Source organism: Cygnus atratus, chromosome 3, assembly GCF_013377495.2.
Source record: "Cygnus atratus isolate AKBS03 ecotype Queensland, Australia chromosome 3, CAtr_DNAZoo_HiC_assembly, whole genome shotgun sequence".
Taxonomy (NCBI): domain Eukaryota; kingdom Metazoa; phylum Chordata; class Aves; order Anseriformes; family Anatidae; genus Cygnus; species Cygnus atratus.
Window position 1 is genome coordinate 81,807,042 of NC_066364.1, and position 26,002 is coordinate 81,833,043.

General features: G+C 35.6%; 1 protein-coding gene across 1 annotated transcript in view; it reads left to right on the plus strand.

Annotated features, from left to right (window-relative positions):
* FMN2 (formin 2) overlaps positions 1 to 26,002 on the plus strand; it is a 158,860-nt gene that overhangs the window by 43,929 nt on the left and 88,929 nt on the right. Inside the window, exons 5-8 of the mRNA XM_035558836.1 lie at positions 7,498 to 8,743; positions 8,930 to 9,245; positions 10,332 to 10,476; positions 21,413 to 21,500. Of these exons, the coding sequence (XP_035414729.1) occupies positions 7,498 to 8,743; positions 8,930 to 9,245; positions 10,332 to 10,476; positions 21,413 to 21,500 (1,795 nt within the window). The remainder of the gene's footprint in view (positions 1 to 7,497; positions 8,744 to 8,929; positions 9,246 to 10,331; positions 10,477 to 21,412; positions 21,501 to 26,002) is intronic.

Consider the following 26,002-nt stretch of genomic DNA (forward strand, 5'->3'; position numbering starts at 1 on the left):
ATGAGGTTTACTTATTTTAACCAGAGAGACCTCATCCAGTTAAAATTGGGCCATGATCTAAAGATGAAATTCCTTTACTTCTATCAGCATTAGAGATCAGGTGTTACTTTACAATTACATAGAATCTGAGAATTTCCATTGGACCCTATTTTGTATGGAAGATCAGAAATTTTCTTCAAAAAAATATTTCTTTAGTTTATACATATCCAAATTGATTTTTTAAAATGACCATACCTGAATGAGAATTCAAGAGTAAAGTTGAGAAGAACATTACTGATATCTACTCTTTGTATATGAAACAGAACGTTTAAATTTTGACTATTTTTTAAAATCAAAACATAGTTATTATTTTCTCTATTTTAAGTTGGCATAAGTAACAACAGTAAGATCACTTTCTTCTGTTTGTACGTACGTTTTTTACTTTTTACAGTTTTTACTTAAACTCTCAAAACATAAAGCTCACCTCTGATCATTTGATTTGTGATGTATTTTATTTAATGTTATCCCACCAAAAATGATATATCTTTGCTTTTCAACTTTCGAAGAGGTAGAAAAGCTGACTGGCCTCCAGCCTCTACCTTCAGCACATTTATGAATACATTTGTGAAGACTGGTTCCGTCTCCCCACACTTTTTCTTTAGTGAGTAGTAGACTCATATTTCAGGGCCGTGAAGACTATTCTTCCACTTCTACAAAGATTTATTCTTACTGCGGGTATTTTTTGTTGGTTATTCCCTGCTGGAAGCCTGAAACAAAAGCAACATATGAACCTCCCATTTTGTGGTCTGGCTGAACTCTTGGATAAAAAGGTCATGCACTGTGTAGAAGTATCAAACTCCAGGCAGTTGCCTATCAGTATATGCCAAAGTTCACCTGGAAAATCATCTTTTTTTCTCTCCAATACCACACCATCAGAGGAAGAAATTAAAGGCATTGTAAGTCCTCCAAATTTATATTAAATTAACATTTGTATTTGGGCAATCCTTTCTGTTATTTCTAGCATAAAAAATAATTCAGTTGCTCTAAATAAAAAAGACAGAAATAATAGAATAAGGTAGTTTTCACAGTGGCAACTTCCCGGAATGCCGGTCCATCTCAATTTGAACTGAAAAATCAAGGAAAAGCCTAGTCTAGAAGAGTTCAAACCCTATCTCTACTATGTCAATGTAGAAATGTTCAAGGTATGCCAGATATAATTGTGGAGATGGATGGCTTCCTTGGCATCAATACATGGGAAATATTTTAGATTTGTTAAAATACTGTAGAAAAAAACATAGGCAAGAGAAGAAAGGAAGTGTTTTGCCACATGAAAATAAATCCAGAACAGTTTTATCCCAACTTTTAAAGAAATCCTTGACACTTAAGATACCTGCTGCTTATTGGATTGCTGTCATAGGTGGGTAGGTTTCAATTATCTCTTCATCTGCTGAAAGACCTCAGTGTAACTAATCCTATTATAGCAGTCTGTGATCAATGGCAGAGCACCTAAAGAGGCAGCAGAAAAAGGCATAATAAGGTTATATGAAAACTAAGAAAGATAAGTCGTCCCCTCCCCCTTAGCATTTATGCACTTTTTTTTTTACACTGTGGTGAGTGACAGAACACGTAAAATGGAATAATAAAAGCTAGATGGAGGGGTAAGCCTTTTTTGAAGTCTTTCTTGTTTATGGCTGCACTGTTTCACGCTTCTCTAATAATGACATCTCAAATATTCTAGAAGAAAATCCTTCAAGGTTTGAGGTTTTTTATTGTGTTAATGTAGTTTTTGTTCTGTTTTCTATTTTTTTTAAATAAAGCAGAACCAAAAGTTCCTGGGCAGTCAGGCCGAAAAATGCTATTTGTGCTGACTAAAAATAATATTATGTAAGAAGACAGCAGTTATACTTCACTGCTGTGTAGCTTCTAGGGTAGTCAGTGGTTCTGTGAGATTTTATCTTGTTTTGTCTTTAGTCTACAAAATCTCTTTTGAGGTTCCTATTGTAGCAGAACTTGGGGATAACCTATGGTCATATTTCACCTCACTTAAGAGCCTTATGACTTTACAGAGAGAAAATTCAGCAGTTTTTCAACCTTTGTTGTATCTTATGTTTCTTGACTAAAAACAGGAACTGAAAAGAAACGGAGTCTTATTCTCTGATGTGTGCTTAGTCCAGGGATAAGACATTCAAATAACTGCTCAGGAACAAAAGCTTTAAGAAATTATCTGAGAAGAAACTTTGGAACTTTTCTTCTGGTCGCCAGCTTTAGAAGTTGGCATTTGTAATGCATACATCTTTGGTAACATCTTTGCTCCCCACTGATCCGTTTGCTTAATTGAACTGTTTGAATTGCAAGTTATTGATGTCTGCATTTTTTTTAATTTTTTTTGAACGTCTGTGATAGGTTATGAGAACTTCTCAGCTTGTTAGACATGTCCTGTCTTTTTAGTTTAGGAAGAGTTAAATAGGCCCAATGCCAGCACAGTGTGAACTGGTGTAATCCACTGGTTGCAGTATGTCACTTGTGTCACTGTGTGGGAGATTAGCTGAAATCCACTGATTAAAGTTTGTCCATTCAGGAAGGGCAGAGCATTGCATTTGCTTTCCAAGGCTTGCTTGTTCAATACTGTCTTGGGGAGCTGCACATCATGCTACATTGTGGTTGTAGAAAGAAACATGGAGCATAGCTGAAACCGTTATCTTTGTCCCCATAAACACACCTTCAATATAATACACACGTCTTGAAACTGAGCTTTGTTATAGTAGTCTAAGGAATAAACTGGTATCCAATACTAATTCTACTCCTTCAGCAGTTTTCCCTGAAGTCATTGGCATGTTTGCCAGCTTTCGACTCAATTTCTACAACTGTAAAACTAAAATGTTGCAATGGATTTTGAGGATTAAGTGAAATGAGAGAATAAATTAGATGGGTGCTGAGTTGTTTGAATGCAAATCAAGTGACCATCAATACTTCTCATTTGACAATAGCTGTAGTACTGAGAATTCCTGTTTGTGTTATGTCTCCTTTCCTTAAGGTTGGTTTGCAGATGCAAGAAATACCTTTGGAAGTGAGTTATCTTTAGAGAAACCTAAGCAGATACAATTTTTTCTGAGTTATTTTTTGTTTACTGTGACACTACTTTGTGCCCTTCTGTGAGCAAATGCACTCAAAAAAATTTTAATTTGCATAGAAAGGAACCTTTTATTAACTGGGTGGTTGGAAGGAGTATCCTTCCATGTAAGTGGGTGCTGCTAGTGCCACATCCTGACTTACCGGAAGAAACTAAGGGATCTTTGACTTTTCCATCTTAGTCCTGCTTAAGTGTGTGCTGGTATTTCATGTGCATGCTTGCAGTCAGGTAGCAACGCAGTTAATGTCTTTCAGGAAACAAATAGTAATGACAAAAACCAGGAAAAAAAACAGTATCAACCTATCATCTAAATATGAATTCCAGCCAGAGAGGAAATTTCATGACACTAACTGACAAATTGCTGAAAAAGATCAAATTACTGATGCAACTTCTAATAGTATGAGGCATTAACTTCTAAAACTAAATTGTAACGTGCCTATTTTTCAAATATTCCAAAATTGCCTTTAAGAATCGCCATCCTGTTTATTTTTCCACAGAGAAAGACACTATGGCTGTTCATAAAGTATATAATTGAATGCAATTTATATTATATATTCAATATATATATTATCCAATACCAATATATACATGTATAGTCTAGGGGTAACTTTCACAGATTTTTTTTTGCCTGGAAGTTTAGTCATGGAAGGGTTTGTAGGTTTCAGACACTCATTTAAAAAATCTGACTCACTAGAAGAGGTAGCTGTGATCTGAACTTCTAAAGTTTTGAAGATCCTGGACATGTTCTATCTACATAGATCAGCTTTTATGCTGGACATTTGATGCACATACGTGGAAAACATGACAAAATTGGAATGAGTTGGGTGTAATGTACAGGCTTTTTGTACATGTGCAGATTCAAATATACAACCTTTACACAGTAAAACAGTATTTTCAGATCTGTTGGATACTGTACACAGAAAAATCTATCAGTACAACACAAGCACAATCAGGCAAGCAGTCCCAGATGCATCCAACTCATTGAACATGGAATGTGTACAACTTGTTTGAGAAATGCTGGGCACCATGCTATAGCCATGCACCTGTGGATATTTATATTTTTCCCTACTCACGACTTTCACGCAAGTCACCTGGATAAAGCAAGGCTTAAGCTTCCACCTTTCTTTCTTTCTTTACAGAAAGAAGACTGTTCCACAGTACCTGGGTCCTGGGTAAGAACTCTAGGCAAGACAGAGTTCCCACATATTTCTTTTAAACCCCGTAGGTTTCTGCAGTGAAATTGTCCTTTGGATTAAAAGTGAACCTTCTTTTCATGATGTGCATTTTTTCATTCAATATTCTGGTTCTTATCAACAGCTTGTATTTTGAAAATTGTCCTCCCTTGCTTGTTCTTCTAAGAGAACTGTCTAATTTTCATTTCTGATCAGTCGGGTTTTTTGTTTGTCTTTTACATTTCCTTTCTTGTTGAGGATAGTGGAAACTTGCAATGGCTTATGTTTGTTTGATGCAACCATTTCCGAGGGTTTAAAAAAAAAACAACTTTGGAGAAAGATTTAAAACTTGCTGGAGGAAAGGCAGAAATCTAATGAATCTAATCTGAGGGCATCTTAAAAGGCAAAGCGTAAAATACCTTTTTCCACCTAAAATAATTAGTGAAGCATATAAATATGGATATTGTTTTTGAACCAAGTGAATTTTGGTTCAATGCAGTATGCAGTTCTTTCTGGATAAGTTTCTCAGCATTCATAGCAAAGTCTTGTGTTTATAACATGCTGTCTCCGTGAAAACCTGGATGTATTGGTGACTCTTATGAAACAACATAACGCTAAATTTGCCAAGTTGTTTGAAATACCATGTCACAAGGACAGTGGAAAAATAGTGTTTTAAAGCATGGAGTCAAAAGTTACTTTAGTTCATCAACACTTTTTTTCTTGTCTTCAATTGCTTAATCATACCACTTCATAGCCTTTTTTTTTTTAACTTTAAAAATACCTCTTTTCTCAAAAGAAGTTTGGTCTACAAGGGTACATTTTCTTGTAAAACATTAAATCCTAGATTTTTCCTGTAGTTCAGGTAGCATTTCAGAATTCAAGGATTACCTTTTGTTCTTGTGAAAAAACGAATCCAATCTCCTGAATAAATGATTTTTTAAAACAGTGAACTCTTCTGAGATCACCCATCATTAAGGTAACTCTTCAGAACCATTTATTATTGTCTAATCCTGTTGGCTATGCTTTGTTTACAGCAGAAAGTAATTGTCCACTTCAGATAAATTGGGAAGCTGTATCTGTCACAAAACTGTTGGTAGATTGTTCTTTTAGTTTAAAATGGGAGCTTGAGAGTTACTGTCTGGGGAAACTGGAGTTGTTCTCAAACAACTGAAAACTACTATTTAGCCTTAGTAATCCTAGAAACAAATTTCCTTTGATAATGTTGCCTGTTGAACTGATAGGTCTTAGTACTGTATTTGCAGGTGACTGGTAGAGGGGGGATAATAGAAGGTGAAACAAAAGGATAGTAGTTTATTTGCTTTTTCCTTCATAATGAATTTCTTCAAGGAAAGAGTTGCTTCCACAAAATAGTGAGCTATTAACAGAGGGTGAGTGCACCATGAGCACTCCGTAACGGAAATGTCTTTTTCAGCCTTTTTTCCTTGTTATAATATTGTTTGCTAATGTCTGCTGTGTTCATTCCTTCACTATTCATCAAAAGCCTTTTTGGATGTTCTTCTCTGGTTTACATTTCTGCTCAAAGTTTGGTAGGGAGAACTAGTTGTAATCTGTAACTTTCAGTGCAAACTATGATTCCAGAAAGTTCAGTAATAGACGGGACAGTAAGTTTTGATAAAGTGGCTTCAGAATCACACAATAATTGTTTATTAGATACTTAAAAAAACTTTTGGGATTGCCTGAAGACAGCTGGAAAACTAAGATAAACATGAAATTGAAATTTTATGTTTAAAAACCAATTCTGTGCAGAAACAATTTTTTAAGTATTAATGAACATATATTTTATTAATAGTCCCCAGCTGGAAGTTACAACTTCATTTACCAGAAAGAAAATTGACTTTTAAATGTTTCATGTGTCAAAGGATGAGATGAAAAACATCATCTTCCTGAAACAAATCAAGGCAATTAGTATACCAGGTATTGTATGTTTATTTGTAGGCTTCTTTACAAGACCTGTGAAATCTGAATATTTGAAAGATTCCCCGTAAAGTAAGCCTACAGTCTCATCCATGAAGTTTGGTTTTGTAAAAGGAGGAAAAAAGCACTAAATAATTGTTTTGACATAAAAATTTGGAAAACCTGTTGCATGAAAAACTTAATCTAAATGCTTGAACTGATGATGATGGTGACCTATGCTCCAAATTAAAAAAATAATAATAAAAATTGAACAGTAAGAAGTAAATGAGTGTAACTAGAAAAGAAAGTTCTTTATTAGAAGACTTTGTATTGTAATGTCACTTCCATTCTGTATCCTGACCAACTTTCCTAAATAAACACTAATGGCAATTTCTGGTCTAAGTTGCTTCTTTTGATACCTTTTTGATAAAGAACATACTGATTGAATTTATTTATTTTTTAACTGATATTTATTTAAGAATGTAGGAATTACTGTGCTGTTTAAGGCTTATGCTTCCTCTAATCAGCCTACAGTAGGCAGGATCAGGTATTTCAGAGAAAGATATGAAAAATGTGGAAGCTGTCAATTACAGAATAACCATTCCAGACAGAAAGCATTTCTGATGTTACTTGTTCATAGTTTGTTACTTAGCAGAGAAGTTTCAAATTTTAGGTGGGAGGAAAGTTCTCACCTAATTTTGTCTTACTACTTTCCTGTCTGAGCATCTGGCTGGAGAAAAGTGTTGTTACCCTGTTCTGAGATTAGCTGCTTTCAAGAGGTTCTGCATGCCTAATCTATATTTTATCATTAACGTATGTATATTGAAATCTAGCAGTCAGTCGTATGTTGAGTCTGTTATGCACAGTCCATGCCTGTGAAGAAACACATATATTTTCAGTTAACCAAATTTAAGTATTGCAGTGCCCTTCCCACTATCATAGCTGTGTATCCACGTGTACACACACTCTTACAGTACTAATATTCAATGTTTGATTGTTTTTTCAGTCATGGTATGTGGGGAGAGGGATTGCTCTGGTTTTTTGTTTTTGCTAAGTGTAATCACAGTCCAAAACATATTCTTGCTGATGATGGTAGTTTCATGCTGAAGCAAGTCATTTTCCTAAAATGTCTTCATCCATTGTAAGATGCAGCTAGCCAAAATATCTGTTTTTAAAGGCTTGTCATAACTGGCTTATTTCTGAAGCTCTGGAATACCAATGCTCTTGATGTAAATTTTATTTTTTATATAGTGACAAATGTTATCTGGTTTGCGTTTATTGCATGTTTATTTTCTCTTAAAGGATGATTTTGAGGTGAAATCGGAGGAGCGTGCCAGTGTCATCCAACAGCTTGAGCAAACTATTGAGGATCTGAGGACCAAAATTGCAGAACTAGAGAAACAGTTCCCTGCTACAGAAGTACAGACTGCTGGAAGGGAGCAGGAAAGTGAGCATGCACACACTGCCTGCAGGGAACTCAGTATTGTGAATCTTCAAACAAACGGAGAGGAGTATGTGCCCAGAACAGTGTCACAAGCAAGATCTGTACAAACATCACCAACAGAAGATTATTTAACGCACAGAATGCCTTCAGCCAATGCACTGCCACGGCCCCCCTCGCCACTGAACTTGGAAGGGGGCAAAAGTGCAGGGCCAACAGAGAACTTGCCAGCTCTAGAATTACAGCCCACGTTTTGTTCTGAAATCTCCTTAATTCTGTCTCCGAAGCTAATCTCGGTGCCACTGGATGGAAGCCAATCAGTACAGACTACATCACAGTCGCCTCTTCCAGGACCCAAAGTTAATTTGTCCCTTGCATTTGAAGGAGAGACTGAATTTTCATCTCCTCATCAGCCTCTAAGTACTGGAAATGTGACTTGTAGTGAACATCCCCTTTCTTTGCCCCCAGAGCCCACATGTAGCATTCCCCCATCACTATCAGGCACTGAACTTGCTGCTTCTGTAACTGGAGTGCATGGCCCTTCCATCACTGGTCCCATGCCTCTGGCAGGAGTACCACCCCCACCACCTCTGCCTGGCTCAGGACTTCTTCCGCCTCTTGCTGGCCCAACAATGCCACACCTGGACCACTCTTTGCCAAACATCATGATACCACCCCCACAGCTGCTGCCTCCTCCTCCTCCACCTCTGCCAAGTGGGGAGATAGCAGTGTGTCCTCCAGCTCCCCCTCTTCCATGTACTGGAGTCCCACCACCACCACCACCTCTGCCGCGAGCAGGAGTCCCACTCCCTCCTCCCAGTTGGGGCATCCTTCCTCCTCCTCCTCCTCCACCACCTTTACCTGGGACTGCTATCCCTCCCCCACCACCTCCTCTGCCTGGCCTGGGAATGTCAACACTACCCACAGCACCACCTCTGCCTGGAGCAGGAGTTCCACTGCTTCCTCCACCTCTACCCAGAGGGGACATCCCAGCCCCTCCTCCTCTGCCACCACCTCTGCCTGGTGCGGGTGCCCCTCCACCACCCCCTCCACCACCTCTGCCTGGTGCGGGTGCCCCTCCACCACCCCCTCCACCACCTTTGCCTGGTGCCCCTCCTCCACCTCTGCCTGGTGCGAGTGCCCCTCCACCACCCCCTCCACCACCTTTGCCTGGTGCCCCTCCACCACCCCCTCCACCACCTCTGCCTGGTGCGGGTGCCCCTCCACCACCCCCTCCACCACCTTTGCCTGGTGCCCCTCCACCACCCCCTCCTCCACCTCTGCCTGGTGCAGGTATTGCCCCTCTGCCACCTCCTCCACCTTTGCCTGGTGCAGGTGTCCCACCACCACCACCTCCTTTACCTGGTTTGGGGATGCCACCTCTAGCCCCACCACCTTTGCCTGGAGAAGCACCACCACTTCCACCACCAGTCCAAGGCAGTGCCTATCCATCAGTCCCACAAGTCGGAGGATTTCTTCCTCCTCCTTTACCATCTGGTTTATTTGCAATGGGGATGAATCAGGAGAAAGGGAGCAGAAAACATGTGATAGAACCTTCTCGACCAATGAAGCCTCTTTACTGGACAAGAATTCAGCTCCACAGTAAAAGGTAAATTATATAGTTGTGGAGAGGGTGTTCTTTTCACTTTAAGACTGTCCTGGTGGTGTCATAAGTTACAAGCAAAAGGATTTATTTACTACTGTGCAGGCCTTTGGGAGCCTCAGGGCAAGCAGAATTTTATTTTTAGTTGGGTATTTAAACAGGGTGCCCATTCTATTTATAAGTGCAGAAATTCTGGGTAACATTATTTACACATGAAAGCTCTTCGAAGGCAGTTTTTTAGCTGTCCTTTGGAGTTACATACCACGTGTTAATCAGAAATCCTAAGGTGGTTGTATGCCACTAAGTTTCCATAAATTATTTTCTAAAGAGTTGTACTTGTGCATCCCTCAACTTTCAAGACAGATTTGGTCTCTCTCTTGAGCAAGAGAGAGCACGTTTTGGTAGTGTCTTTCCTCCAAATGAATGTAAACTGAACAGTTTTTGTCCTTTTGTTTCCTTTGTATGGTGACCTAGAAACCCTTCTTTTTCCACATCGTATATTTAGCAGTCAGACTCAAACTGCAGTTTGTTGGTGGTGGTGTTTTTTTTTTTTTATGGCAGCATAAAGCTGCTTTTGTAGCTCTTTTGGTTGTTATAACACTGTAATGCGTGGGTTTGGTTGTTGGTGAGTTTTGTTTGTTTGTAAAGTACTACTCCTAGTCGTGAAAAGATGTTTCCTTATTAATCTTTCCATTGTCTCTGAGTATTGACTGTACAATCCTCCTGCTGTTATTCCTTAATGATGAACATCTGCTTTCTTTTCAAGTTCTCCTTGCCACTGTCACAAAGGTGATCTGCAGATAACTGTCCACTTCTATTTTTCTGTGTGCTTGTCTGTATACTTTATAACCTGTATGCAGCCTGTTTATATTCCTGTGTATGTAAAATGGGTGAACATAAATGAGTCTGACCGTTTTTTGGTGAACAAAAAAGAAAATGAAACATGGGGAGAATCAACAGTATGTCTTATCAAAATGTTGCTAGTAGAAGTTAGGCAACAACTTGTAAATTGCTGCTATTTTATTTTCTTCATTCCACCATTTATGACTTTAGTTTGACACTGCCCTACATAGGTCTTTTGCTTAACTTTAGAGATTCTAGTGCTTCACTTGTGTGGGAAAAAATTGAAGAACCTTCCATAGATTATCATGAGTTTGAAGAACTGTTTTCTAAAACAGCTGTTAAAGAGAGGAAGAAGCCTATTTCGGACACCATTACAAAAACAAAGACTAAACAAGTGAGTACTCATTTAATTTCAGATCTTTTCTAGGCTGGCTTTTACATGATGGCAGAGTTTTGCATGCAGCTGAGATAAATTTTACATGGATTGAAATTGTTAACATATATATATAAAGAGAAATAAAAGGAGAGAATGTAGGATGCATTTCTAAGCTTATGTCTGTTAACTAATGATTTATTTTTTATTAATTACTTTCAAGTATGTGTTCGTTCTTTAAAAATCTTTGCTTTATCTGCTTTAAAATTATCTACATTAAAATTATCAAAAAATAGGTGGTGCAAATATGATGTTTTGAAATTGATTACACATGCGCAGTATATAAATTATTCTGAATAATTTTATAAATTAAATAATGAAAGGGTTGCATACAAATTACCATGATTTCAGAGGAAAATGTTTAAGAATCTAAGTCCTGATGTTGCACCAATCATAACAGTTGTTTGTATGAGTGTGTTTATATATAGTGAATATGATGTTTAGGCATACAAAAATGAAAAACACAGGAAAGTCTAATATTAAACCACTTCTTGAAAGATATACAAAAAATAAAAATAGAAATACTTTAAATGTGAAAGCTAAACCCTGTGGTAAAATAACTGAATCTGAATCTTTATTTGATTAAATAGAGGGCTCTAATCTTGGAATCCATGTCACAACCAAGTCGTGGTGATATGATCAGTAATTCACAATTAAAATTTCAGGCTATAGAGGAGATTTTTTTTCTAAAATCTTAAACGGTGGTTAAAATTATTGTTTTCACATCTTCACTTTTCTGAAATCAGTTCAAGACTAGGCTGTTCTTTCTATCATTTTTTCCATGTGTTTTAACAATTTACAAGATTTTTATTTTATTTTTCCCCACACCAAATATGCAGTGGTAGTCTTCGGAATCTCCAAGCAGTTGTGCAGTACATCTTATGTTTGAATATGATCTCCACGCCTAGTGGCTCTGGAGATATTACCCCTCACATACACCCTTTGGTCAGCAGTATAAACATGCAGGTGCTCTTTACTGTGCTGGCAACCTGCTGCAGGCAATAGAACTGGTAGTGAAGTTCAGATGATTATCCTAATGTGCTGGATAAAACCTTCATCTTGATTGGATGGGCAGGATAGCACAGCCACGCGTAATGTATCTGTGTACTACACTAGATTCTGCTAACTGGGATGGGAATAAAGGTAATGGAGTAACCTCTATGGTAAAGGTAGCAGGTTACAGCTTCTATCTCGCTGTCCTGCAACAAATCTCCCAAGTGCAAGACCTTTGCTCTTCCCCCCAGTAAAAGCCTCTTTTCTTGGTCATTCTTAATTAAATCAATGATAGCTCTTTAAACTTAAAAGAAAAAAAAGCATTGGAGGGAAGTGCGAAAGTACGTGATGCTTTGTCTATAAACTGTCAATTTATTCACATTTCACGAGGTTTGGTGATGCAAATCTCTAAACATAATAGAAATTATGACTTTAATTCTGTGGCATAAGTGGTAAAGATAGAAATTATGAATAAACATTACATATTTATTTTAATACTAGCACTTTTTTCTATTAATGAAATGAAAAAATACACTGTCAATAAATAAAATGCAGATAAAACTAAATGAAAATGACTGTTCTAAACTTTTTTGAAAAGAACAAGTTGTTTATGACAGAAATTTCAATGCAAAAGTTTAAGGCAATCTAAGTAGTTGCCATAACCTGGACCATACATTCCTGTGGGCTACCTAAATTGACAAAAAAAGAGTCTTCCACGTGTTTCTCTTCATCTATTGATCAAACAAATGCTTACCAAATGAGAGAGAAATTGCCTAATGGAGAAGTCCAATTTGTTGCATGATAGTATCTGGGTAAAAAGATCAACTGGATAGATAACCAAATGTGCTGTTTCTGGCACAAAAAGGCATCACAGGCTTTCATTAGAACTACAGTTAGAACTAGCATCTGTTGCAGATGTCAAAGTTCAATTTTCTTGTGGGTGAATACAGTTTGTGCTTTTCATAACATTGATGTGAGAAAATTGAAGTAGAACAACTTCAAGAATATATTCTATGTATGCACTCTCAGTAGTTTGGAATGCAGGCCTTCATTTCTGAAATTCTCTTCATTTATACTGCAATAAACACTTAGATAATGAACTCCATCCATGTTTAGCAGAAGAAACAGTTTTTTGGGGGGAAAGCATGGTTGTAATTCCACAAGTATGTTTTTATAGAAAGCACCAAGTGCTGCTTAAGTGATTACTGACTTACATGGATTCTATGATAGTTATGGGTGTTGTAAAGTTCTTACAAATGGTGTTTCTGTAGTGATTTTTACAGGGAAGTGTTATGCAAAGCAGATGTGTTCTGTCACCTGTTGAGCTGCAGAAGAGCACTGCACAGAACAGAGTTGGGATCCACAAAGCTTACCGTACTTCTTACCAGAAAAGTTCTAGTTTGGCAATCGTTTCTCTTCCTTATGTCAATATGTGGGTATGCTAAGTGGATGCATTGCTTATATGTATTGAATGTAAAATTCTAGCTAAACTGGAAATAGTTATCAGGGGAAAAAAAGCCCAAATAACTTTCAAATGTATAAAATATTTGGTACTTTATGTAAACATCTGATTTTAATAACACAATATTTTTATTGTAAGCTGAAATAAAAATGTATTTACAGAGGAGGCCATGGGGGAAGGAGGCACGGGGACAGGAGAAGAAATGTTCTAGGTAATCTGAAGGAAGATTTGGTAATTTTAGGATGTTTTAGTAGGTGAAATATTCTGAAGAACACTGCTGTTCTGCTTGCAGTTATTTATTATATATGACAGTATACACGTTTGTGTGTGTATGTAGATATACGTGATGTAATTATTTGTAATTGGTAATCCCTTTTAAAGTGGTAATTTTACCTATATTGTTTGCTTTTTCACCCTTGCAAAATATTGTTTCTATTTTGTCCTTGGTATGATCATCTGCAAATATCTTAAGAGAATATAAATCAATAATTCTTATTAAAAAAAAAAAAGGAATGTTGCATCTTGCATTGGGTGAAGGACATATTAAAATCCATTCCAGAACCATAAAGGAAGAGGAAGAATGAAGGGTTAATAGTTATTTGTGAATGTAGCTGATTTTATTCCTACTGTCTCTTATTTGGTGCTATGACAAAAGCTGTGGTATGTTTTCCTTTGATAATACATGTATGTCAAATTCTCAGCTGCTGTAAATGTGTGCAGGCTCACTAAACGAGAATGCATACTTAATCTTCAAAGAAAGCCCTTTATGGGCTATGTTATAGGTGGAGCTGCCATCGCTACCTATTAAAGCGATATGGCTTTCATTATAAGTTATAACTTTGCCAAAAGTTAGCTCTTGAGCTGCAATTTTTTTTTTCCCACATTGAGTGTCTCCTTCATTTTTCCAATATTTAAAAAAAAAAAAAAAAAACAGCCTGGTTTTGCTCATGTCCACATAGCTCTATAGACTTGAAATATGTAAAAATGTTATCAGCTACATGTCTTCTGTAAGTTCTGTAAAGGATTGCTTAAATTTCACCACTTTTCAAGTTTTGTGAAATCTCAGTTCATGTAGCTTGGAAGAGATTTCAGATATAATTCTGAAGATTTTTTCCTAACCTTGTAGTAGCAGATTGGAAAACAGGGACTGAGGGGGGAGGTTAAGATGAATAACTGAGGGGGGACTGAAGAATAGAGGAGATCTGACAGACATAAATATAGAGCACGGTAGGTATGATTCTATGTCACCTCTTACTCCATCTAACGTAATTTCTCTCAAAAACCTATTATGAACCTAAGTATTCTTGATGTGGGTGGTTCCTGCCAGCAAATAGTGTACCTCATCAAGACTACACTGTTTAACCAAGTAAAGGATGAAAACTTGCTTTTGGAGTGTTTTGTTCAGCCATGCCATGTAGTTACAGTATCAATCTTAGTTACCTGTCTGGATAGAATTTTTCATAGGCTGTATTCCATACCTGCAGCAGGCTGCAGAATGAGCACAGTTCTCAAGGATGAACCCTGGTTACTTAGTAAATAAAGCTGATACCAGAGTAACACTGCTTTTATTGGTAGTTGCAGCACTTAAAAAAAAGTAATCAGATAATCAGAGAAGCGGGAAGAAAAAGGGTTATCTCTTGATTAAAGCCAAATACTAAAGAATGATGGTAAATGCAATATTAAAAACTTAATTACATTGAGAATATTGGCTAGTGTGCACCAAATAGATAGTAGAAAAGTAGCATATGATAAGAAAATCTTGATATCACTGTCAGCATTAACAGGTAGACAGAAGGGACTGAATTGAGTTGCACAGGTTTCTTTCCTAACTTTTGAACCGTCATCTTAGAAGCCTTCCTGATGATCTTTTAAGTGTATTTCTGAAAAATAATATACATTTAAATCCAGTGAACTTTTCAAGTACAGACCATATGTTTATAATTTATCATGGAAATGAAAGAAAAATGTTAAAGATATTCTCATATGGAAAGTCCACTATTAATCTATTGACATTAAGATTTTAATCTCCTACTTCCACCCCAGAAAATAAATAATAGGTTACTTAAGTTTCATTCTGTTTCAAAAGTCTTAGATGCAAACAAGATGTATCAATAAGTGTTTTGTTAATGATTTCAGCATTTTTGAATTTTTAAGTTGAACACAAAGAAGCGGTGGTAATAGAATACCCCTAGGAATAAAATGCCACATAAAATAAGTATAAATTGGTAAATACAGTAAATGCCATATTGAATTAACAGGTAAAAGATTATTCATGTTTATTCATTAACAAGGAAGGCATTAAGGGAGAATTTTTTTTTTGAAAAGGAGGATTAGTTTTCTCTGCAAATAGGTGAGGCACTGTCTTAGGGAACTTTCTTATCCACATTTATTGATCAATGTCACTGGCACAACTGTTTCTTGTGATTTTGTGCATTCTCCAGACACAGTTGGGGTTCTGCTGCTCTGACAGACAGGAATTATGGAAGACTTGTCTGATACATCGCTTTTTATTTATACATAATTATGTAATGATGTTATTTATGAAATTGAATATCTCATTTGTTTTGCTTGTAAGACTGATTTTTTTTGAGATACTCCATGAATGCGATACCTTTTTTTTACCTCTGCTTTTCTTCTTTATATGGCTTGTTGGATATGTTGTTGCTATGTGATTTTTTTTCTTGTTATTGCATTATCTTCAAAATTCTTTGTTGCAAGCACAGTTTTACCTGACTGCATCCGTGTATCAAATCTCTGCCTCTTCAGGCTTCTCAGGTTGATCTTTTCTAAATACATGCATTTCTTATTCTTGTTTCCTATTACTGCTTTCTTTTATTTAGATCACAGATTTGTTTCTCTATTCTGTATATGTATCCTCATCGGAAATGTTCTGCTGACCTATTCACTTGTTTTAGCTGCTGCTGCTTAAAAGCTTACGTATTCTGCATGAACAAGAAGGGCTATGTCCATTTCTTAACCAGAGGTGCAATGTAGAGTGTCTCATTGTGTTCCTCTGTGAACTGGAAGATCTATGTAGGGGAAGGTCATAATCAAAGTTTGTTGAAGTAAATGGTAAAATAGGCTTTGGGTTGAAGTGAGCGAGCTGTGGCTGTTCTGTGAGTTTGAAAGCTGCACATCTAAAAAGCATAACCCAGACCTTGAATCCAGAAATAGCTGCCAGCCTGTGCTGTGTACAATTTTCAGTGTACCTAAAACTGTCAAGTTGAACCATCTTAGTTACAGATATTTTTCAAAGGAGACTGGTGATCACACATTTCCATTGACAGTACTTCTATATCTTTCAAATACATTTCAAATATGTTCTTATCCATCTCAGCCTGAATGGCTGAGAGGACCATGGTGCATTTCTAACTCCCTCAGTACAAGGGCTCAGTGCACTGGACATTGTAGTGTTAGATGCCATCAAGGGAAGAAGGAAGGAAGAGAGCATGGATATATGAATTCTTTCTCCCATCTCTCTGCCTACCTTCATTGTGCTAAGAAGGTAAGAAGCAAAACTTTTTAATGCAGTAGATTTTACATCTGATCCAAAACAAAAACAACAAAAAAAAAAACAACCAACCTCAGGTTACAACAGAATTAAATGTATGTATAGATTGAATGGGTTTCACCTAAAAATTGGAGATTTGTACACTGAATGGGATGGTTTATTTGAAAAAAATTATCTGTTTAACTTGTGTGAGTGTACTTAGCTGTATTTCTATCAGATCCTAACTGACTTTAAAAGCTAAACAGATTTTTGGTGTCAGCCTGAAAATCAAGTTTTTAAAAGTTTTTATTTTTTAGTTGTTGTTTGTAAAGTATCAAAATGCTTTAGATGAGAGAAGTGTTGATTTTGCTGGTGATGACTTAAAGTTTAATGCACATTTTTCCTTATGGCTATATTTTGTTGCTTAGTGCTGACCAGTACAAACAGCAAGAACAAAAAGCTGTTAAAGAAAAGCAGACAGCTGTAATTGAAAGGTTTCACTGGGAGTGGGTACAGCAAATAATATCAAGATTTTGACTGTAACCATATGTCTCCCTTTAAAAGTGGGAATACTAAAGGTTTTCCTCCAGTGGGTTTTTTTTTGTTTGTATTTAAGATCATGGAATATCTCCCACTAGATATAGTAGATAGCCTATTGATTTCTTACGTTTCTGCTTTCTTTTTTTCTCCATCTTTTCACCTATCCTGTTTTTTTCCTTTATTTTCTTCTTCCTGATTTGATCTAGTAATATTTTATGAAATAAAGAAATTGGGCATGCAACGTCTTTTGCAAAAATTATCAAAAGATGTAATTGCATTCCTAATGTGAGTACACAGTGACAAGATTGTTCATAGCAGTTGGGCTGATCACCTGCAATAAAAAAAATGCTGAGTGCCTTGCAGACCATACATGAAAATTCTAGTTTTAATACACAATTTCTGATGAGATTTTAGCTTGTTGGATTTCTGTTTTTTAAGAGGTTATATTTTAGTCTGTCACTTGTGTTACTAATCAACCCATGGAGATATTCTGACAATTATAAACAGAAGAGATAAAAAAAAAATTAGAAACTAAACTTTTAAGTACCCCAATCCTTTAGATGATGAAAGAAGGAGTAACTGCAATTGTGGTACACAAAAATGAGCCAAACTGTCAAAGAAGAGCTTTAGGTATGAAAAAAATAATTTCCTTGTGATGCATTTTTAATGTAGATAATTTAAATTTGGCTATTTATCTCAATTCCCCACTCCAGTCCTTAAAATTAGAATACTGTGATTATTTTTAATGAGGGAAATTTAAGCACTTTTCAGTCCTGTTGAGGAACACAATTCTGTCTTATTACTGTGCATCTGAATCTAAGCAATCTAAGTAATTTTTCAAATGAAGTGATAAAAATCAAGTTCAGTTAAATCAATACATGCAATCAGCACAGATTGTCTGTTAGATAGTCAGGGATGGGTGTTATTTTATATGTAAGTAGAAATGTTTGATCTCCTGCTGCACCAAAATTCCTCACTACTTGGCATAGTGCCTGTTTCTCCTCTCACACCATCACTAGCCAGAAGTCTCTTCTGGATTTACCTTAAAGGAAAATAAACTCAGAAGAGTGTTACATTATTCTGTTTATATCTGTAAGGAGCCAAGGATATCCATGTGAAAGATGTGATTGGTCCAATTCTTTGTATATTTTACAAATGTAAAATTTTACATTTGAAATACATTGAAATCCATAGAAAAGAATTGTTGTAACAATGCCTGGTCAGATGATTTCTGCATTACTGCCATGATCTAGTTTCTTAAGATCTGGTTTGGAACTTCTGTATTTCTGCATCCTCTCTGCAAAAGTTACAAACTACAAATATTTGTACAGGGGAGTTTCCTGCTTATGACCTTTTGTACTCTACAGTAGTTTTTCTGAGCCAGTGAGAACCATGGGATAATTTTTGCTTAGTGCTAGCAGTCAAAATCGGAACCAGAGAACGAGGCATCTCGGAATTCCATGCATTAACTAAATATTTTTCTGGGGAAAGGGAATCTTTGTATTTTTGCTTCAGGGTTCTCATCAAATGTGTCTTGCATCACCTTTCACTAAATATCTTTTTAACTGTTTTTGCTTGCGTTAAACAAGCAGGAACAAATTTGGCATGTAGTTTGTTTACTGCTTAACAATGAAGACCACTCAACAATTAGAAAATTTGTCCTAGAGTTTAGGCTTCAGATAACATCTTTAGCTTCCTTTTTATTTATTTTCAAATTTGTTTAAAGCACAAAGTTCCAGGACCCAGACTAAAAAGGGGTGGTGTATTGTGTCTGAGGCTTTAGATCTTGTAGAGATTGGATTTATCAATCTTTTGGTGTTCTGCCTTTAAATGGCGTCACTAGTCTGTGGCCTGTAGGCCTAGACTGTGCAGCTGATTTATTTTATTGTTTTATTTTTAGTGGGAATTGCTTTAGGCACTTATGCTAATATTCATATTTTCTGAATTAGTGTTTTATTGTTACAGCCATTGTATTGGAAAGCTATAATATTCATGCAATTTACTAAAATGGGAATGAATGAATGAAGATGAGTATAAAAGTTGACACAGAGCATACATTTTAAATAAAGCGAGACAAAATTTGTAGTTGCTATATAAAAATGCTTTACCTGTTGCTGTTCTGCACACCATTCACCTGACTCTTTGGTACTTTTTGAAGCCTTGAAGTACAGAATTTTGGTAGAAAGGGTGACCTATTGTGCATAGGGACATCACTTTTTCTCCTGTGATCACAGGCAGAATGCGTCAGTCGGTAAATAATTATTCTCTTATTCAGCAGCTCACTTTAAGAATAAGCCTCTTCTTTTTTTCTGTTAACTTTTAGACCAAATTGCTGTTAGAGAGAGGGGCTCAAAGGCATTTACTGGGCCTCTAAATCTGGTCCTGTAAAAAATCATGTTCTAATCTGCATCATAAGCACTAGTTGCTTTATTTTGTGGCTCTTTTTTTTCATCTTGTTTTGGTTCCCTTGCTATATTTGTAGTCCTCACCTTGGTAGCTCTGAGATTTAGATTGCTGATGAGTGGTAGAAAAAGTGTTTTCATAATTTGAAGCTAATATAGTAGTATATGGGTACTGGTAATAGCTTCTTTTCACAGGGAATTCTCATATTATTTGTCCTAGCTTTATCTCAGTTATAGGCTTAAATGAGATTTATGTTCCTTTTAGGAAACACTTAATAATTATAGCCTATTGGAAGGCTAGTGTAAGATATCTTAGTTATATTTTTCTGAGTTATGATAGTTTTCCCTTTTGAATTCATAAAATCTGAGTGTCATATCCTATTCTGTAAAATTTTGATTTAGTCCATTTGACTTCAATTTTTAATTTCCTAATAATACATCACGTGTGCTAGATATTGCCTAGGCACTTGCTAACTTCTGACAGATGACATCAATATCTGTGCCTTGGATTTGTTTCTTTAACCATGTGATCAACAGTTATGACTTACTTGATTCCTGATTTAAAGGTTTTTTTTTTTCAGTTCATTTGCAGGGTGCAGAATTTTCACTTTGCTGTAATCAGCAATCTGTTAGGAATCTATGAGGAAAGGAAAATGAAATACCTGACACACTGCTGGTTGTGAAGGTTCAAGGTTGCCCAGTCAAGCATATTATTAGGAAACCCATTCTGCAAGCACTGTGACTTTAGCTTCCTTTTCTAGGCAGTCCCTAGTGGAAGAGTTCTGTGTCACAGTTTTACTTCTCTTCAGCTGCAGCTCAGACATCAACTTACAAACTTGTGTATGAAAACTTGATTGAATCAAAGGTGGCCACAGGGTAAACATCTTGTGGGTACTTTTATACGTTTTAAGATGTGGATTGGATTTTGACATTCTTTACTCAAGCTATCTTTTTTTTTATGTAATCTAATTTCTTCTAATTGATTACTAAATTATTTTTCCAGTGGGGCTGTAGGTGATGCAGCATCTCAATGCTAATATAAAAACTATGTAACTTGAAAAAACATGTATGTACCACGTGACTGAAATGTAAAAATAACTTGAATTTACAGATCAAATTGTTTTTTTGCCTTTCCTCCAAATAACTGACAAAGGTTTTTTTCTTCAGCATGTTTAGTACAATGTAAAACTCAGCAAACTGAGTTGATTAAATATTAACCTCTTTCATCTATGTAATGGTTATAGCCCTACATTGAAAATGTCTTTATCTAAATTCACATTGTTTTACAGATAAGGATCCTTTTCTGGCATTACTTGCTTCTCATACTAGTGATATAAAATTTACAGCCAGCTGAATTCAAATAGACTGTCTTCCACAGGATTCTAAGCTGTGAATTACTTGTTGCTTTTATGCTTGCAAAGCAAATATGTACAAGAAAAAATTTTTAGTGGCTAATTTTAACTCCCTAGAGCAAGATGTTTTGAGGGCTTTTTTTTCTGTTATTTAAAAAATAAAAATAAAAAGCTTTGAGACCTCTTGTATTCCCTAAAAGTGATCAAAGAAAATACCAATATGTACGTGGTTATTTTGCTTTTTAAATAAAATTCATATTGGCGCCTACTACGTCAAACTTTCAAATAAAATACAAATTCTCACAGTTTTAGTTTACATCAAAGATGGAAATTATTGTGTGGTTTTGGAAACCAAAGCATTTCCAAGATAGACACAATTGGATTTTTTTTATATGACAGCCTGTTTCATACACTTAGTAACATCAGTGTGAAGTTGAAAGTGTGCATCGTAATGAAGAATGAAGTCTAGGGGAAATTTTATAGTGACTCTTTTAAGATTAAAATTCAGCTAGATGACATTTACACTTGTGATGGATTTGTGCAGTTGGAACACTTAAAAATAATAAAAATACTCACTTTTGGTTTGTTATTAGTAATGCAAAATATCTTGTAACGTTTTAATGCAGGTGGATACTAATAGACGGGTTTCTTTTGGCAGGTTGTCAAGTTGTTAAGTAACAAAAGATCTCAAGCTGTTGGAATATTAATGTCTAGCCTTCATTTAGACATGAGGGATATTCAGCATGGTAAGTGAAATAATTATTGTTGATTCTAGCTTAGATTGGATCGTTAATAATTTGGAAATGTTTATATTTATCTTTTGATAGATAAAAAATCAAGAGGGTCTTTTCACACTTTATTTTTCTGAAAATATCAGATGTCATTTATTTTCCCCCTTGTAGTAACGTATTCTGTTTTTCTGTATAGAAAACAAATATTGACTGATTATTTGCAGAATTGCCACTGGTGTGAAATCTAGACTCTTTGATTTTGGTCTTTCTGTGGAAGAAAGTTTGTTTCTAATTCAAAGATCCCAAAGGTATATCCAGAAAAGTGAATTGTAACATTTAATTGTTTTGCTGTCTAAAATAGTTCTTGTATTTGGGTTAGCACAAACTGGAGTTGTTTCATCTTCAACAGCTGTTTATAATGGGAGATTTTTTGGAAGGACTGTAATACTTCTCACATTTTGCACTACTGTCTCTTAGCATAAAAGGTGAAAAGTGGAATTGTATTTATATTCAGACCATCCTTTATGTTTCCCAAAGGCTTTGAATAGATTTGAAGCAGACTGAACTGTCCTGTGAAGTGCCAGCCTATCTATTAAATAAATGTGGTTTCAAGTATAACACAGACTTCATAAATCACAAAAACATCTTGTGAACTTTCTAGGCTATGTATTTACAGCCATGCATTCAGTTTACTGTGATTTGCTTATTTTGTGAAATTATTCATAAATAGAAGCAAATTTCAGTGCACTCTGTCAGCTAATGAGTAACTCTTAATCACAACTTTAAGTTTTTATTAAACTGTTTTGATGGTTACTAGACTTCCTCAAGCTGAAGCACTTAAGAGCAAGGCGCCAGTACTGGCGCCAAGAAGTACTTGGTATTTCCAAAGCTGGCAGATGTAGTTCAGTTAAGTCATAGAGCAAAATCTGAAAACAATGATATGGTCCTTTCCTTCAGTCAAATATTCAACTTGGTTTCAGTTAATAATGAGAACCTTATGAACAAAGTAGTCCGCATAACATCTGTGTCTGTGGTAAAGCCAACACAAGTTCATTGAAAATTTGCTTGCTTAACATGCAACACTAACAATAACATGGCATGAATGTCAGTAGTTGAAGGGGTCAAACAATATTATGCTTAACCTTTATCCTACTGCAATATTAAGTACACATGATCATCTAACAGCTATGTGCAGATTTTGTATATTCCTCCTTCAATAGCTGCTTTTTAAAAACAATAGTTTTTGTAAAGGAGAACTTAGTAGTGTTTTTACTTCCTAGCTGTTCAGAAGTGATTGAAAAAATATAAGAGAAATTTTATCTGATGGGATGACTTTTGGAAATGGTTGGAAGATCCTTGTGTTAAAAATGGTTTGTTGCTTTTTGTTTAACATAAAATAGGCATGCAGAAAAAGTGTTGGGGAACGGGAAAGAAATTCGTGTATTGGGAATAGGAAAAATAGAGCTGAAATCTCAACAGAAACATTTCTGGCATTGGTAACTCCATGCAGAGTTCTCTGAGTGATCTAGCCATAGAGTCTGTGAGAGAAGTTATAATATCACAGACCCAAATATTTAGCTTCACCTTTATGTATGTACTATTTTTACTTGTTCGTTAGATGAGTAAGGATTGAGAGAGGGTGTTTCATAGTTTGCTTGCTTATCTGCTACAGTTTGAATAGTCTAGTGAGGAAGTGCTATCAAAAATTAAAATGTTGAAACAAAAAGCTGCATTAGCAAAATAGACACTTGATATATTTGCTTTTATATACATTAAGATTCAAGATGCATGAGAATAGATACAGTAAAATAATGGATCAGTGTTTGGTCCTCTAGCCCAGGACTTGTGTAGTCTTCTTGAGTTTTTACTCTGTTTAATGTATAATTACATGAAAATTTACTTATGTCTTGCTCAGTACAACACAAGCACTTTTATTTTTGTGAATTTGAAAGGCAGTCAAACTTTCCCCCACTCTCACTATTTGTGGTACCAGGAAACTGTCTTCATAGGCATTTTTCTAAATATCTCCTTTATTACATATAAAGGATATCTGTTGGAAGTAGAGTTAATGCAAAATATGTGAATTGCAGAAGAATTGTAGGGATTTTTATTTATTTGTTTTTACTGACCCAGAAAAGTATCCAGAAAGAGGGAGAATATTTCAATATAGTGTTGTATTCAGTCTCATATTCCTTGGTTTGCATGCTACTGTGTTTTATTTTTCTAACAGCTTAGACAAATTTCAAAATATTACAGGAACAGAAGGGAAAACAATTGTGATAGCTATGAATTCAACTAATAAGTTTATGATTTCAAGTTTTATTCCACACTGTGTTTAATTAAAATGCTTAAAATAACTTGAAACCTGGTCTAATGTTCTAAAGGTTGGTGGTTTTTTTTGGTTGGTTGATTTTTGGAGTTAAAAAAACATAGGTGAAATATTGTCTGCAAAAATAATCTTTGAAAGATTGTTTTGGAAACTTGAAAATTTTGGATTTTTTAAACTAATCTAGAACATTTAGTGACTTTTTTGTGCATGTGTGATCAGATGTCATTGAATGGAAGATCTTAGACTACCTCATTATGAGCTAAATAGATTTTGATGATGGTGATGATATTGTTAAGTGTCTGCTGGTAGAATTGCATTTGTTTGCTTCTGACTTTGAGTTGGGTTTAGCAAGACAAACTCCAAAATCCTGGCTGCTGTTTAAATATTTTTACAGTGTGGAATGAGCAGACCATATTTGTACTGAACTCTAGTACATTTCTAGTAGTGCTGTAAAGTAGGGTAGTTTGATTTCTTGTTCTTCTTATGTTCTGTTTGTGTTTTTGTTGTTTTTCTTTTTTTCTTTAATTCTAATTACTAACAGAACTTCCAGCTAATTTACCCAGTCTAGGCTAGAACTGTAAGAATTGCAAGAAATGTTCTCTTTAAATTCAGTGCCATTTTTCTGTTATTAGTATGAAAATTAGTCCTCTTCTCATGGTTTCTCTGGTTTCACGCAACATTTTACTGACGCCTATTCCTTATAATCACTTATTAACTATGCAAAACACTTAATCCAGATATTTTGCTTGCTTTTTATGTTCACTGTACCACAAATCTCCCTCATTCATCCTATCTAGTGTTATGTTCCCACTGGAAATACACATACATTTGGCGGCATGATACAGCCAAACTTGAGAAATGCCGAACAAGCACTTTTTACGAATTTTTCCTTTATAGCTCAGATTTTTTTCCTATTTTTCCTTTGTGCTTAAATTTGAGATCCCACGAGATTCCAGTAAACTGTATTTAGTAGTCTATGATTAACACCCCATATATTAATATATAATTGCATGCTAAGCATGTCTCTTAAATACTTTCAAACACAAGAAATATAACAATCATTTGAAATTGTAGCTATGTTGCCCAGAACATAGTTATCAGTTCTCTTCCTGATCAATTAGTTATAAGGATACAATGTCCTCTGCTTGTTTTTAACTTTATGCCTGTTAACAAGTGCAGTAGCAATAGCAAAAACTTCTAATACAAAAGGGAAAAATGCAGAAGAAAAAAAAAATAAAAATAAACCAAAGATGTCAAATAGAAGGAAAACAGATTTTATGTTTCATGATAATGTTATATTCACTACATATATAGTATTTATTTTCAGAATAGAAATTAATCTTATGCTGAACAAAGTTATCTTAGTCTGAACATGTCTTAAGAAGACTGGCAAAAACAACATGCACAAATCTGTCTTTTGAACTTGTCTGTAATCTTTTCCAATTCAGTAAATTTCTTTTAATGCGGTTTATCATTTCAGGCATTGTGTTACTTCTGGCATTGTTGCAATAGTGTAACTATTTCTCTAAAGTTTTGCATAATGACTCCTGGTTGCCCTATTTCTGCTGAAATCAGTTTGGAGATTTCTGCCTCAGATCCACCCCTCCCTTCCCTTTCTAAGGACATCCTCATTTAATAATAGCTTTTTTTTCCCCCTCTGTGTGATGCTTGTAATCCACAAAATTTGATAGAGGTACCTGTCTTGATCTGATAATTGGGAGGGGGAAAAAAAAAGTATGGAAGACCAAAGCTATTTGTGTTACAGCTCTCAACTCATTGTTGGTCAGTGATACTATGAGAGAAGGAAAGAAAGGAAAAATAACTGTGGAGAGGTAGGCAGGTTCACCTACTAGTTGGTAAAGCCTGACCTTTTAATCTGGGTTAGAGATTATTTTACCGAAAGTTGTATTTGTCTACTAACAGGTACAACTGTGTACAACAGACATAGTTTCTGCTCTGAATTCAAAAGACAACTGTGCAGGAAGTGGATGAACATCCAATGTTAATGCACAATATAAATGCTTATTCTTTAATATGAAGCTCTTTATGACAGATGAATATGAGAGAATCTTGGTTTTGTTTTCTTATTTGACTGCTCACATAGACACAAATGATGAGCTGGGAAAAACTGTCAAAGACTAGATGAATTATTTCACTGGAGGAGGAGGGAAAACCTCTCATGCTGCAT